This window comes from Tupaia chinensis, unplaced genomic scaffold (genome assembly GCF_000334495.1).
Source record: "Tupaia chinensis unplaced genomic scaffold, TupChi_1.0 Scaffold000017_1, whole genome shotgun sequence".
Taxonomy (NCBI): Eukaryota; Metazoa; Chordata; class Mammalia; order Scandentia; family Tupaiidae; genus Tupaia; species Tupaia belangeri.
Window position 1 is genome coordinate 345,824 of NW_006159447.1, and position 15,400 is coordinate 361,223.

Below are 15,400 nucleotides of genomic sequence, written 5' to 3' on the forward strand. Positions count from 1 at the left end.
CAGTTAAGTATACCAGACATATCTACATTGAGTATATTTTTTTCTACATGTTAAAAATAATGACATAACCATAAAGAAAATTGAGACCCTGGCACTTGATACAAAGTGAACAAATATGGAACATTTAATGTTAAGTGAAGAAAGCCAGACTATAAAAGAGAGGCATTGTATGTCCCTGCTTAATACATACAGAATGTCTGTGCTCTGTAGCAGAAACAAAGATTGGAAGGTAAATTGCAGGGAGGACAACTGAAGATACTAGAGATAGTATAGGAGGGGGTGGAAAATGGGAGTTGGGGGAGGGAAATCATGATAAAAAATTTAACAGGTATGTGAATCAGAAGTCTTGATAATTATATGGTAATATCTGTAACTTAACCAATATGCACAGTTTTCATGCTGGGGAAAACCATTTTTTATGATCTAATGATGCACAGTGACTAAATATAAATTAAAAAATAATATTGACATAGAAGATTTCATAAATTGAGAAAATATTAACAGTATATGTAACTAAAAATCAGGTCTAGAGGCTGTGCTTTTGATAGTATCCTGTCTGACACCATCTTCTTCACTTTCATTTCAGTCCTTCTCTACTGAGTTGCAGTGATGTTATTGGAATAGAATTTACCTTATTCTCACCTTTAGGAGTCAGCACAGTTGGGTTTAGCTGATCTTCCAAGTATAACAAGGCCTAAGCCAATCAATTCATTCATGGACCTCTGACTATGACTGTTGGTTATCATTTGGTTATATCAGTATGCCCCTCAAGACTCTGGTTTAGCCACTGTAAAAGGAGATAATCTCTCTCCCTGTATATGAAAAAGCACGTACATAGGATGATTACCTTTGTCATTCATCCCACTACCATGAGGAAAATCAGAGACTGAAACATAGTTGAGAACTACAGAGAAATGGATCTGGAGCATTGATCAAACAGTTCCTAATGATTGATACCTCTAGGTGTTTTCAGTTACAGAATCAATAATTGTCATTTATTCTAGCAACTGTACTTACAGCTCAAAGCATCCTATTATGTACCTTAATTGTGTGAAAAAGATGTGTATTTGTTTATTAAAAAGCTATCAACAAAATATCAATAAATATTTTTTAGAGATAAGATTACCAATGATTTTTTTCCTCTTCTTTCTGCTTTCTGTAATTCCAGATTTTCTTTAATGTGTGTGTGTGTGTATACACACATTATAAATATGTATATAATTCATAAAAACCCACATATAATAATAATTAGAGTCATCATCTAAGGCAAACCAACTGACTTTTAATTTCAGACGGTGCTAAGTCAAATGAAATAACTCTTCAAGTGGAAGTTAATTTATTGCTTTTAAAAACTATCTTCCAAAACCAGAAATGTAAAGTTTTAATTCTAGCAATCTCATTAAAACTCAGATGAGCTTATTAAAAAGTTTTAAATCTGATTAGTTCTAGATCTGTGGACATTGACATTTGCATGGGTAAAAATTGGTTTGGGGAGTTCTGCTATCGGTAAGGGAGGCCGTGTGTGATAGGTATAAAAGGTACTAGGCTTGGAATCTCTGCTAAGGTGTTCCCTGGTTATTTCATTTCAGGCAATTATTTGACCTCTTTAAACCTTCCTTACTTCCACTAAGAAAACTATGGTGATTGGACTAAATGTTACTTACAGTCTTTCATCTATGAAATTCTATGATTCTGTGAATGGCTCTAAATCATGCTCTGTGTTTGAGCAGAGCTGACGTCTATTGCCTGCTTGGGGAAGTATAAGTAGGTGTCTGACATAACGTTGACTGATTGAGAGAAACTGTCTCTTCAACGGTGAAAAGGTTTTGGAAGGTTTCCTGAACTCATCAGGGAAAAGCGCTGTGATGTGTACTTGAATACTCACTCGGGCTCAATACACATATCTTATAGTGTCCTCTGATGTATTTTACTGTCATTATTATTTGTTACGCAGATCCAAACATTTTTAAAGAGAAATAACTAGGAAGGAATGGCATTAAAGTGCATCTGCTTCTTTTCTCTTACTTCTTGGACATTTCTTAGTCTTTGCTAGTATTGACTAAGTAAAAGTTCAACATTTAGTAGTTGTGACTTCTGAAGGAAATGTCGTGCTTGTTCCTTACACTGGGTATTTCTTCTAGGAGGAGCTGTGAATTACAACGTCCCAGCTAGTGAGCAAAAGTCCTAATAGAAGTTCTGAGAATAGGGAGGGCTGTCAGCACGGTGTTTGTCTGCAACCATGTTCACTTCTCGCTTCTGTCAAACTCATCCATAGCGTGGAACTCCAACAGAAGCCTGTGACTAAAGATCAATGTCCTGGAGAGAGGCCAGAGGAGCTGGAGTCAGGAGGCATCTATCACTGCCACAGCAATTCCAAGGCTGCTGGGAACGAGGCAAATGAGCAAGTTCACGCCAAGTGGAAACTCTGTGCCGCTTCAGCAATATGCTTTGTTTTCATGATTGCAGAGGTGGTGGGTGAGTATTTCTCATGAAGACTTCTCCGATTGAACAAGCAAACAACATTGTACCATTATGGGGAAGTTATGGAAGGCCTTCTTTTAATGGAAGATTTAATATTTTCTGCGGGTACCAATATGCTCACTGTAGATAAGTTGGAAAATAGAAGAAAAGAAAAAGTCATCACTATTGCATAGTCAAGTGATAACTCCATAGCATTATTACGTATTTTTGTACAACGTATTTTCTATTCATAGCTCACAGTTGGTTTTTGTTTGTTTATTTCTCTGTTGAAAGCAGACTGAATGCTTTTGACCACACTATCCAATATTCTTCAAACACATTTTTATGCCTGAACAATATTACATAATACATTGCATTGTAATTTACATAACCATTCTCTATTGTCAGAAAATTAGGGAGTTTTTCCTTTCTTATGAGCAATGCTACAATGGTAACTCTTGAATAAAAAACCCTTTGCTTTTCCGGTTAATTCCTTCAAAGAGATACCTATATATGAAATAACTGGCTGAAGGACATGAATATTTTTATTACTTATTGGTTCATATTGTCAAAGGGTTGTCCAGAGAGTTTGAAACAATTCATATATTGACCAGCTCTATATGAGGATGGTTCTTTCCAAGTCTTTACCAGAACTTATTCTAATTTTTTTTTGACAAATTTATTGGTTTTTTAGTATAGGCACTCATCACGGTCATTTTTCTCTCCCACCTTGACCTTTAGTTAATATTTAATTTGGGTCTAGAAATATTGGAGGACATAAAAGCAGTGAAAAAACTTAAGGAGAATAAGACAGTATGGAATGAGGGGGGTGAAGAGAAGAGGATAGAGAAAAATATCAAGAGAACAAATAGAGAGGCATGACATTAGTGGGACACAGATATGGCTTATTACCTGTTGATGATGACATGTATAGTATTCTCAACTGGATTGATCTGAGAATTATTTCATGATGGGTAAAGTCTTTTTACAAGCAAAATGAGAAATAGCGATTGGTTAAAAAATAATTGGAATAATAATAATAATGAACGGGAAAAACAATGAAAAGATATTGAATGATGAAGTGGGGATTTTAATGTCTCAGTATTGACTGACATGCATGACATTCCCTTTTGAAAAAGCAATGTAATACCTTGTAAAGTTATATGCAATTCAATGTAATATAAACAAGATTATGATGATATTAAAAAAAAGAATGAAATGAGAAAAAGAAGGTAACTGTTCCTTTTAAATTTATACCCATCCCACACCCCAATTTCAAAACACATTATTTAATTGCCTTGGTCATGGACATTGATATTTCACTCCCATAGCTTCGGGTTATCAGAAAACCCAGGGTTTTCCTTTATTGATGGAGTTTGGTCCAGTTGATGTTGGTGTATCCCTTCCTATATTCTTCATCCTCGTCTCTGCTTCTAGAGGCATTTCCTCTGGTTCACTCTCTTCATCTTCATTAAAAACCACTGCTGCTGAAAGGGTTTTTGAAGCAAGAGCTGAACTAGTTTCTTTAGGTTCCCTTGATCCAAGTGTGATGGCTACGGCTGTTGCTTTCTTTGCTGTCTGACTGCCTATAGCAAATCCAACCTTGGAGATCTTTGTAGGCTTTGTTGGGAGGTCTACAGCTTCTTCTTCAGCTGATGGCTTCTCAGCACTGAGACTGGAACTTTCACCTCCATTACTGGAAGAAGCAGTCTTAGTTTTCACAGGTTTTCCTGCTTCTTCTTCAGGTCCTCCGGCGGCTCCAGCTCGCTGAAGCTTGTCAGACTTCTTTCTCACCTTCCAGTCCACCATTTTCCCCACCCTGGCCTGTATTTTCATCTTTTAAAAACTTTTGTTAATGTATAGGTAAATGTTTTCTTAATATTTATTTTTTAATTATTATTGTTAGAATATTTTTACATAATGATTATGATGTGTTTTCCTTCTGTTTGTGCATTTTCTCTTTGCCTCTTAATGCCTGTTGCCTTTATTTTTTAAGAGAATCTTGTAATTCTCTATATTGATCTCTAGGAGCTCTTTACATAGTTAAGATGTTAAATCTTTGTTATTTCAGTTATAAGTGTTTTTCTAATTTTTTTGCCTTTTAATTATTATTTAACTTTCAGTTTCACTTAGAGAAGCTTTTAAAAAGGTAGCTATATGAAACGTTTCTTTTTTAGCAAGATTTCTTTTACTTTCTTAGTGTTTAGTAATGCTTCCCCATCTACTGAGAAGATTAATAGTTCTTTTGTTGTTGTTCACATTTTTCCATTTGATATTGAAACCAGTGTGAAATTAGATATATTGCATGCTCTAAGAACTGGAAAAACTTTTTGTAAATAGCTAGCCATGTTTCACATCATTGATTAAACAATTATCTTCCTCATTGATTTCCGGTGCTTCTTTTATAATTTACCAAATTTTTATAAATACGAGGTTGTTTCTGAAGTATTTCATTGATCCATATTCCTACTCTCTGTCACTAACATAATTAATGTGGATTTGTATTTTATAATATCTGTTTTTTTCTTCCTCATGATCCTTTATTTAACAGAAAAAAGATAATACCTATTCATCCTTGTTTATTATGCTCATTAAACATGAGTATTGTTTTGTTCAGTTCTTTCCCGAATCTAATTATGATTTTACTGGTATAGAAATTAATTTAAAAACACATAAATATCTTTAAAATATTCAGCTTTCTCTCTAGGAATGTGGTATGTTTCTTTGTTTATCCAAATGTTCTGTATTTCTCATCAAGGGTTTTTAGTGTTTTTTGTGTTACTATAGGGCAGCTTATTTCTTAGAAGAATTATTTCTGGTTATTTTATGTATTTGGCTTATTCTATCCAGTGGTAAGTGGTATTTCCTTTTCTGAAGTCCTGTTTTCTAAATGGTTACTTTTAGCATATTCTGAAAAGTTTTGACTTCTTTCCTTCATTGTATAGTCAGTAATGTATTTAAGTTACTGTCAATTCTACATTCATTTACAGGTATTTTCTTTTTCCCTCTTGTGTGCATCCTCCCCACTCCTCCTTTGTGACAGAAGTGCGTTTCTTCTCATTTTTAATAATTAAATCACCTCTGTAGATTTCTTATTTCTATAATGCTCAACAATATTTTATGCAGAAGGAAGTCTTATGTTTTACTATTTAACTATTAAGCAAAATGTTTCCTGAAGGATTAAGTATTTTAATTATGATAATAATGTATTCTGCTTGTCTTTGTTTTTAAGTGACTAATAAATAATCAAAGCTATGTATTAATTTTTATCAAACACCTGTACATTTTAATTTATTCTTAAAACTTTTTGACCCATTGTTGAGGTGTCCTGCATTAAGAGATTTTCTAATATGGTATCATCTTCACATTTCTGTTCTTATGATATAATTAATAGCTAATATTTATTTATTTAGCTTACTATGTTCTAAGAACTGTGATGAATGTTTCCACATATGACCTTACACAATTGTGATGAAATCCTTAGGAAGTAGGTCCTCTTAGAATCTCATTTTATAGACAAGACACTTGAAAGCCCTTTCTTCGTTCTCCGCACTTATCAATATCTTAGCCATCATTTAAGACTTGAATCCTGGGACCAGCAGTTAGCGTAATGGCTGTGTCACTGGACTCCCACGTAGTTGACTGCGGTTCAAGTCCCGGACCCGGTGGCTTAAACTCACGCTGGGCGCGTGTGCATGCATGCCCGATATCCCGAGAGGAGAGTGGAGGAGAAGGGATTGTGGCGTGGTCATACCCCCTGGGGGGTGATTTCTCACTTTCTGTCTCTCTATCTCTGTCTGGCGAGCGCACGTGCCCAATAGCAAAAAAAAAAAAAAAAAAAAAATCCCAAAAAAAAAAAAAAAACAGGATCTACAACTCACCTCCTCCCCAAGGCCATTTTTGACCACATCAGAGAAGGCAATTATGATTCTTGGATTACTTTTGGGGGTTTGGGAGGTCCTCCTGCATGATATGTGATTTGAGCAAAACCTTGCAGGAAGAGTAGAATTTGAGAGGTAGCCAAAAGGGAGACAAGAAGGGTATTTCAAATGATGGGGCCTAAATAAGCAACACACTTTTTATTGACTTTTCAGTTTCATTTCCCATTATCCTTTCAGCACATCACACCTCCTGCCTTTTCAGAAAGGTACTATGTTCTTTTATTTCTCTGTTTTTATCCCTGCTCTTATCTCATTGAGAAAAAACAAAACAAACAAACAAAAAATGACAACTTTTCTTCTTACTAATTCTTATGCCTGTCTTCTGGGAAAAGTTCTTCAATGCTCCCAGTGTGAGGAGCTCTCTGATTCCCTAGTCCATTAGCATATCTTCCCAACCGTGGACGTTTGACAAGGAGATCATTAAAGAGAGGGAGTATGATTTGTTTATCTTTGTATACCCTATTCCTGGCACTGTGCACAGTCAGAGCTCAATAAATACTGACTAGATGATTAAATTAATTGTCAATAATACTCCACACTTTCAGAAGCAAAAGCAAGTTCAGTCACAAAGAACCTCTTGCAAGCTGTTTGCCTTATAGGATTCAGCAATAATTGCCTGGAGTTTTCTGGATGGCCCTTCCAAGTAGCACTGATGGTTGCAGAATGGTCCTGAGTTTTCAGGCCTTCATTATAATGATTATTTTTTTTAAGTGTTTGCCAAAGGGCACATATGCTCACCAGAAAGAAGGACAGAGAGAGACCGAGAGAAGTGAGAAATCACTATCTTGGTGGATGGCCAGGCTGCAATCCCTTCTCCTCCATTCTACTAGGATTTGGGGCATACTTACACATGTGCCCAGCATGACTTTCAAGCTGCTGAGGCTGGGATTCAAACCACAGATGGCCATGTGGGAGTCCAACCCCTTAACTACTGTACCATCTGCTGGCCCCTTCAGGCCTTCATTATTAACAAGCTTCATCCAAAGCAAACCTTTCTTCTTTCTCAATTGCCCCCTGCCTCAGTTGAGCCTTTTGGAGAAACCCTAGTAAGACTTCACTTTGGTGACTTGTATTTCCATTTTGGCCCTGTACAAAGAATCCTCATCATTCCTTATTGAGGTTGCAGCATGCTGCTTATCTGCATGTAGGCATTCAGCAGCAAGAAATAATGCATTATTAACACAGCTTTATTATCAGGACAATGTTTGGCAGCTAGAGCGACATTAGAGGATAATTGGAAGGACAGCTGATTTGTTAGCAAAACGTTGCTTTTTGGCTAATGAATCATTCTGATTTTTGCACTGACAGTTCGGTAACAAGCTCAAAGACTACTTTGCTTCAGACCATTACACTTTGACAAACCAGTTATTAACTATAGCTGGAGCCAACAGTCTGTGGGGATTCTTGCAATAAGGAGCCATCTATGTAATTTTTTTTAATCATTAGGCAAGACAAGGTGAGTCTGATGATGGAGGGGCTGATGACTGACAGTCTGTTGCTTTGTAATTCACAAGGCAATAAACAGCTGCAGGCAGGACTAATTAGTCAGCAAAAGCGATTCACTGGGAAGTTGCAGTAAGAGCAATAAGGGTTATTGCTCTCAAACAACAAACCCTGCTCAGGGAGAAAGGACAAAGTTTTCTTTTAACATTTATTTTGGAGTGTAGGGTTTCTTTTAAAAGGAGTGATAGAGGGGCATGGAGAGAGAATACAAACAGAAGAGAAAAGCAAGGCAGGATTCATGTGGCTCAGATTCTACTCCTGTGCTTTATTGGAGTGTTTGTTGTACACAAGATGTCTGATACCTGTTTTTTTTCTCCTTTCTGCTCTCCACTATTTGCTATAGGGATCTCAAGCTCAGATGATAATAGAGGTTAGGAGAGCAAAAGAATGTGGTAAAGACTATGGTAAAATTACAAGTCAAATAAAAACAATTTTGTGGGTCAGATTGCAAAATTTAAATCACAGACTAAGTTCAGGTCCTGAGTATGGACTATGAGACCCCTTGAATTGACCTCTGCCTCTTAACTTCTTGCCTTTTCCCTTTTTTGAATCATTGAGCCTCAGTATAACTGATGTTCTCCCTATGTGCCCCACACTTTTTGATTTCTGTATCTTTGCCTCCTGCTCCCTTCTCCCCAGGAATTTTTTTTTAATTAATTAACGTGTGTTCAAATCCTATCTACTTTTTCTTTTTATTCAGGTTTTTGCCCTAAAATGTGTGTGCTCACCAGTGAGAGACAAAGAGAGGGAAAGTGAGAAATCACCCCTGGAAAAATGACCATGCAACACAATCCCCTCTCCTCTGCTCTCCTCTTGGGGTTTTAGGCATGTACATGCATGTGCCTGGGCATGATTTCCAAGCTGCCAGGTCCAGGACTTGAACCACAGTCAACCATGTGGGAGTCTTGTGCCTTAACCACCATGCCACCTGCTGGTCCTCCCTCTACTTTCTAGGTCTCAGTTTCTTTATTTGCCAAATTGAGAAGAAGAGGTAGGTAAAATCAACATTCAGATTGTTTCCTCTTTGAATGGTTTGTGAGTCTGTGGCATTTTCAGCAGGTATGGTTAGTATTCATGGGAATCCAGCTGCATTCTGCGCCCTTAACACAGTGTAATATTTTGTACTTTCCTAGGTGGGCACATTGCTGGGAGTCTTGCTGTCGTCACAGATGCTGCCCACCTCTTGATTGACCTGACTAGTTTTCTGCTCAGTCTCTTCTCCTTGTGGTTGTCTTCAAAACCCCCTTCCAAGCAGCTGACGTTTGGATGGCACCGAGCAGGTACAGTTCACTGATTGAGTAACAGAGTAAAACCTGCAGAGTGAAACAAAGGGTAAAAATGGAAGGTGCAAAGCAAAGCCTTGTTCTAAAATTCCTTAGAGACACATCTCTAGTTGAGGTAAATGTGTATGTGACAATGTGTGCTATCAGTACTAATTTGGACAGACTAATGGTGCAACCTCTACTTCTATGAGACAACAAAAACATGTATATCACTTTAGCAAGCACTCCAGCCACAGTCTCAGTATGTGGCCATAATCATGATATCATTCAATAGAAACTCTGCATCTCTGAAAGAGAGGATGGGGCCAGGGAGAGGTAGAGTCTGCCACGTTAAGTAAGGCACAGAGAGCCCAAGAAAGTGGCAAAGATTGCAAAACTTCTCACAGTGGGATTTGGGAAGGAAATATGAGCTTTTTCTGGTCACAGGCAACATTTAGCTATTGAGTGAATGGTTCAGCTGAATAGCTTGCAACAAACAAAAGGAAAGCAAAAATGAAAGAGGAGGAAGAGGAAATGGAATTTCATCTTTTCTTCTTTCTCAGAGCTGATTCTTTCACTAAGTGACTGCTTGCTTTGGTCTAAGAAGTGGTCCATGTCCTGATGAGGATTTAGTCTCTGGAAAGTTTTTATATTAGCTCATTTGTTACAATCCACTCCCCTCCTCAGCATATACTGTGATTCCACTTCTCCTCTGTGTTATTCTTGTATCAGCTGGCTGAATGTTTTGTACCAATCATGTGAACAAATTCTCATAATTCTATGTTTTCAAACTGGTCGAAAAAATCAGTATGAAGAGAATCTGAGGGCAAAGGCAGCATGGCTAACATGCCAGCTTGGCCCCCCGTCACTGAAAGGTGCAGCTGGGCATAGACCACAGCTGGCAGACTGACTGCTATGGACTGCCTGTTTTCAAGTTTAGAATGATAGGAAGCTCTAATGTTATACTGAGCAATTTATCATTGCAGGTCTTTAGAATTGCCTTTCCTTTAACATTCAGAGACATGAGACAACCAACAGCAATAAAGAGGGCTTATGAAAAACACATCTGAGGATGTGTTTGCCAGTGCTAAAGAGAGCTACACTTGGAAACTATGCATCCTTGGCTGAACTCCTGTCACTTGTTTGTTTAAATTTGTACATGTACCTCATTCTCTTGCACTTTCTGATATCATTGGTTCCTGATACCATTGCTGCTTCCATTTTATAAACATAGGATGGTCTGTAGACATAAAAATGCACTCAGAATTTAGATCATTGCTTGTACTTTGTCCACCTAGTAGTAGAAGTCCATGAACATTGACAATCCAGTAGACCATTCTGTTCAGTGGAACTCTCTGCCACAAGAGAACATTTTCTATAACAGAGAGTATGATGGGCTTTGGAACACTTGAAATGGGGCTAGTGCTACTAAGGAAAGAAATTGTGAAGTTTACTTAACTTCAATTTAAATAGTCACCTGTGATTGGTGGCCAGTGCACTGAGGAGTGAGGTTATAGACATATAAGTGAATCCAACACAGCCATGACTCGTCTGGTCAACCAGATGATTGCTAACTGAATAGTTTTCTTAGAAGGTATGCTAGTACTTGTTGATGGTTTTACCAGAGTTTCCTTTTCTACCTAGTTACTTTTGGATTCCTGACTCTTACATTTAGGTCTGACCCCTGACTCTAGTACTTGGTGTTTAGACTTCATCCTCCCAGCTCTTATCTCCCTGCACTTCTCTAATCATAGGTATGGAGGTGGACATGCTTTACTTGCATAGCCCGATTTGGATTCTTATGCATAGGAGGCACACAACTTGGTATTTATTATCTTAATCCTTGTTTTGGCTAACCAGATATTCTCGGGCATGGTCTTCATGAACTTCTGCAGTGGGAAGTTTTAAGTAGCCCAATTGAATGAATAATAAGTACTTCTTGAGTGTTTGCTGTATGTTGTGTTTGTTTCCTAGGGCTGCCCTAACAAAGTGTACAGACTGAGTAGCTTAAACATCAGACATGCTGCACAGTCCTGGAAAATAGAAGTCTGAGATCAAGGTGTCTGCAGGGTGGGTTCTTCCTGGGGTGTGTGAGGAAAACCTCAGACCACAGTCTTCTGGTGGTTTGCTGGCAATCTCTGATGTTCTTTGCTTGCAGATTTCTGATTTAATCTTTACTTGCCTTCTCTTTGTGTGAGTAACTGTGTCCAGATTTCTCCTTAAATAAGAACACCAGCCATGGGTCCACCCGAAATCAAGATGACCTCATAGTCACTAATTATATTTGCCACAATCCTGTTTACAAGTAAGAAAAGATTTTGAAGTATTGAGAATTGGGACTGCAACATGAGAATTTGAGGTGGGTGGGGCATAACAAACGCTAATTGTTACAAATAGACACTATTACCATACTTTATAGAGATGGAAACTCGGCCCTCAAGTTACTTGTCTACAGTCACATAACCAGTCACAGGTAAACCATACTTATCTGACACTTGAATTCAGGCCCTGAATATCCGCACCATGGTGTAAGAAATGTACCATGGGTGGTTAGATAATTTTTTAAGTGTCACATGGATAATTACATATCCTAATATGTATTAGAAAATAATATATAAACTATGTAATGTCATGAATAACTTTGTTTAGGAAGAAGCTAAATGAAAAAGTAAGTTTATTCATAGAAAGTATTAAGTGGCTAATAAGACAGGTGGCACGTAAATATTGCAAAAATCAACGAGGGTGTGTGTGATGACTGAAGCTGGGAAGAGATAGCCACACACTGAATCACAATACATTAAATTACTCTGCTTTAAAGAGGACCACTACCTGGGATTAGTTTAAAGGAGGAAAGGACAAAGTCATGGAATATGCCTGACCATTGACTCGCCGTGGATTTTTAGAGTCTATTTACTGGGTTGCGTTAGAGATCAGGAAGGGATTTTAAGGAACTCTTAAGTAAGCAAAGATGCTTTCCTCACTGGGCAAATTGAGCACTATTTTATCTTTAAATATGAATGTAAGTGTCTCCATTCTGATGCTTTTTTTCTTTACTGTTGCTCTTAAAATGCATTTAGAGTGTTGATAAGCCTCTGCCATTGCCTCTGTTTATAATATGTGGGGTTGGCAAATAAAACTCATTTTCATCAAATGCCCTCTGAAACCTTCCCTTTTCACTATTTTATTCTACTGAAGGTGCTGGTATGGGTAAGTCGTAAATGTTTTATGGTGAAATTAAGGGTTTCTAAACACATTTTATTCTTTATGTCTCATTATTTCATCTCCTAATAAGTTTCAATCATGTCAGCACCTGCTTAAATTAAAATCCCCAAGGAAAACAGGAAGAGCAGACAGCAATTAATATGTTCTAAAAATTTGCCAGAAATTACTTAGTAATATGGAGCATAATGAACTCAGATGCTGGTGTTTTATGAATGCAACATTAAAATGCCTCATTTTAATTCTAAAGCCCATCCACACTCTTGCTTTGTGAACCACAGAGTGAACTCATTTGAAACCTTTTTATTCGGGAGTGAATTTCAATGTCCTGTGAACCTTGGTGGAGATGGTAGGCAGGTGATGCAGGAGTTATTATGTGGTGGGTATCTTTGTGTGTTTGGCTTCCTAGAGATCCTTGGTGCCCTGCTGTCCATCCTGTGCATTTGGGTGGTGACCGGCGTGCTGGTATACCTGGCAGGTGAGCGCTTGCTGCACCCCGAATACCAAATCCAGGCAACTGTGATGATCATCGTTTCAGGCTGTGCAGTGGCAGCCAACATTGTGTAAGTCACTCCCACACCACGTCCGTTATGCTTATCTTAAAGCCTGTCCGGACAAAGACTTTTTAGAAACTCCTTTACTTGGGGCCAGCAGGTGTCATGGTGGTTAGGGTGCTGGGATCCCAAAAGATTGACTGCATGTTTTCTTTCTTTTTTTTGAGAGGTTTTTCACTATAGGGTGTGTGCACTCACCAGACAGACAGAGACAGAGAGACAAAAAGCGAGAAATCACCCCCCAGAGGGGATGACCACACTGCAATCCCTTCTCCTCCATTCTCCTCTCGGGATCTTGGGCATGCATGCACACGTGCCTGGCGTGGGTTTAAGCCACCGGGTCCAGGATGTGAACTGCGGTCGACTACACAGGAGTCCAGCGACATAGCCATTACACTAACTGCTGGTTCCCAAGATTGACTGCATTTTGAGGACCAGAGTTGGTAGCCTGCTTTCTCATTTTCTCTCTCTCTTTCTCTCTCTCTCTCATGACTATAGCAAGTTAAAATATAATACAAATAATAATAAATTAAATTAAATAATTCTTTAAAAAAAACCTTCCTTTACTTGAGAAGATGGTAGAGACCTGATAGTTCAATGACTCTAACACTGAAAATACTGATTTCTCTAGTTTAAGCCTTTTAAAGGGTCCTTTAGTATTGGCTTCTTCTATTTACCATTTGAAAGTTCCCAATGTGGCAAAGACTGGTAGCATCTTTTAATAGACAACATCAAGTTCAATGTTTACAACATCTCTACCTTTCAGATTAGGAAACAAAAATTCAGTGAGTACATTGAATACATTGCCAGTTCGGTAGTACAGAGACAGGATTTAAATCAGATTTGATCCATAGACCCAGAGTCCAGCTCCTGGACATTCTGCCCTCTCATGTTGACTGTTCCATATGGGATGTAACTTACGCCTGTTCAGTTTCTATTAGGTGAGTAGATTATGGAATTCCCAGAGACCTGGGTTGGAAAGGACTATAACGTTTATTCTAGTCCCATCTACTTTTGAATTTTGTCTTGCAACATCTCTATAAAATAATCATGAGTTTCATATATTGGGTGGTGGGAAAAGTCATGAACCATTTTTGCACAGAAAAAAAAACCCAGAAAAATATATATCATGACTTTTCCAACAACCCAATTAATACCAGAGAATTTGTTTTCTTCAAAAACAATCTATTTTATGTTTGTATAATTGTGACCACATGAAAATTGTTCCTTAAGCTGTGGTAGCTAAACTCTCTCTTTAGTTACCACCTATTGATCCACTCTCTTACTGAAGTACTCTTAAATCATACTCAAAGATATCATATGCCCCTTGCCCTATCACTCTTGCCAAAATAAGCTAGGATTTCTCATGACACCGGGGTTTTGAGACCAAGGTTTTGAACTTTCAGTAACAGTTTCCTTTTTCCTTTTCATTTGATGGTTTGATTCTGAACAACTTTATCTACAACTTTATCTATCTATCATCTATCATCTATCTATCTATCTATCTATCTATCTATCTATCTATATCTATCTATCTATCTCTACCTGTTTATATATCTATCAGCATCTATCTCTATCATCCATCCATCTATCTACCTATCTATCTATGTATCTATGTATCTATCTATCTATCTAACATAATATATCCACCTACCTCCCTACCTCCCTATCATCTGTTATAGGCTAAATAATGACCTTCTAAAGATTTCCACATCATGGAATTTCTGACTATGTTCATTTACATGGGAAAAGGAACTTTGCAAACATGATGAAAGATTTTAAAATGAGGAGATTATTTTGAATGAATAATGAATGTAAATCATGGGCCCTTCTCAGAGAGAGGTAAGAGGTCAGAAAGGAGTGTGTATGCTCCACTGCTGGTTTTAAATATGGAGGAAGAAGCCTGGAGCCAGGGAATGTAAATGGCCTCTAGAAACCTGAAGAGGCAAGAAAATGAATACCTCTGGAGCCTCCAGAAATAATACAGTCTTGCAGACCCACTTCAGAATTCTGACTTTTATAATTAGAAAGACATTTGTATTGTTTTAAGCCACTAAGTCTTTGTGGTAGTTTGTTAGGGCAACAATAGGAAACTCACATGTCCTCTCTTCATCATGTTCCTGTCTACATGGCATATGCTATGAGGTAGGTTTTTACATGAAAGTGAAGAAGGCAGTGATGGAAGAAAGGTGTTTTAAACAATGAATTTTAAGACAAGACAAAACAGAACCTCTAGAATTAGAAAGAAAAAGCATTGAGCATGTATATACTGTTCAGATGTTCCTCATGTCACCCTAACAGCCTTACCTATTGGTACCTTAGTTCCCAACTCCTCAGTTTGTGAACCACTGCTCTGAGCGAAACCATTAGAAGAACAGTGTTTGATCCGCTGTCACTGACTAGATTCCTATCTCCAACCAGTTAAGTTGAAAATGTGTGTCTCACATTTTCACTGGGAGAA

At 37.8% G+C, this 15,400-nt stretch overlaps 1 protein-coding gene and 1 pseudogene across 1 annotated transcript in view; one reads left to right on the top strand and one right to left on the bottom strand.

Moving 5' to 3' along the window:
• SLC30A8 (solute carrier family 30 member 8) overlaps positions 1 to 15,400 on the top strand; it is a 30,154-nt gene that overhangs the window by 2,827 nt on the left and 11,927 nt on the right. Inside the window, exons 2-4 of the mRNA XM_006140045.2 lie at positions 2,276 to 2,475; positions 9,038 to 9,184; positions 12,795 to 12,948. Of these exons, the coding sequence (XP_006140107.1) occupies positions 2,276 to 2,475; positions 9,038 to 9,184; positions 12,795 to 12,948 (501 nt within the window). The remainder of the gene's footprint in view (positions 1 to 2,275; positions 2,476 to 9,037; positions 9,185 to 12,794; positions 12,949 to 15,400) is intronic.
• Positions 3,750 to 4,269, bottom strand: LOC102500614 (PEST proteolytic signal-containing nuclear protein pseudogene; annotated as a pseudogene).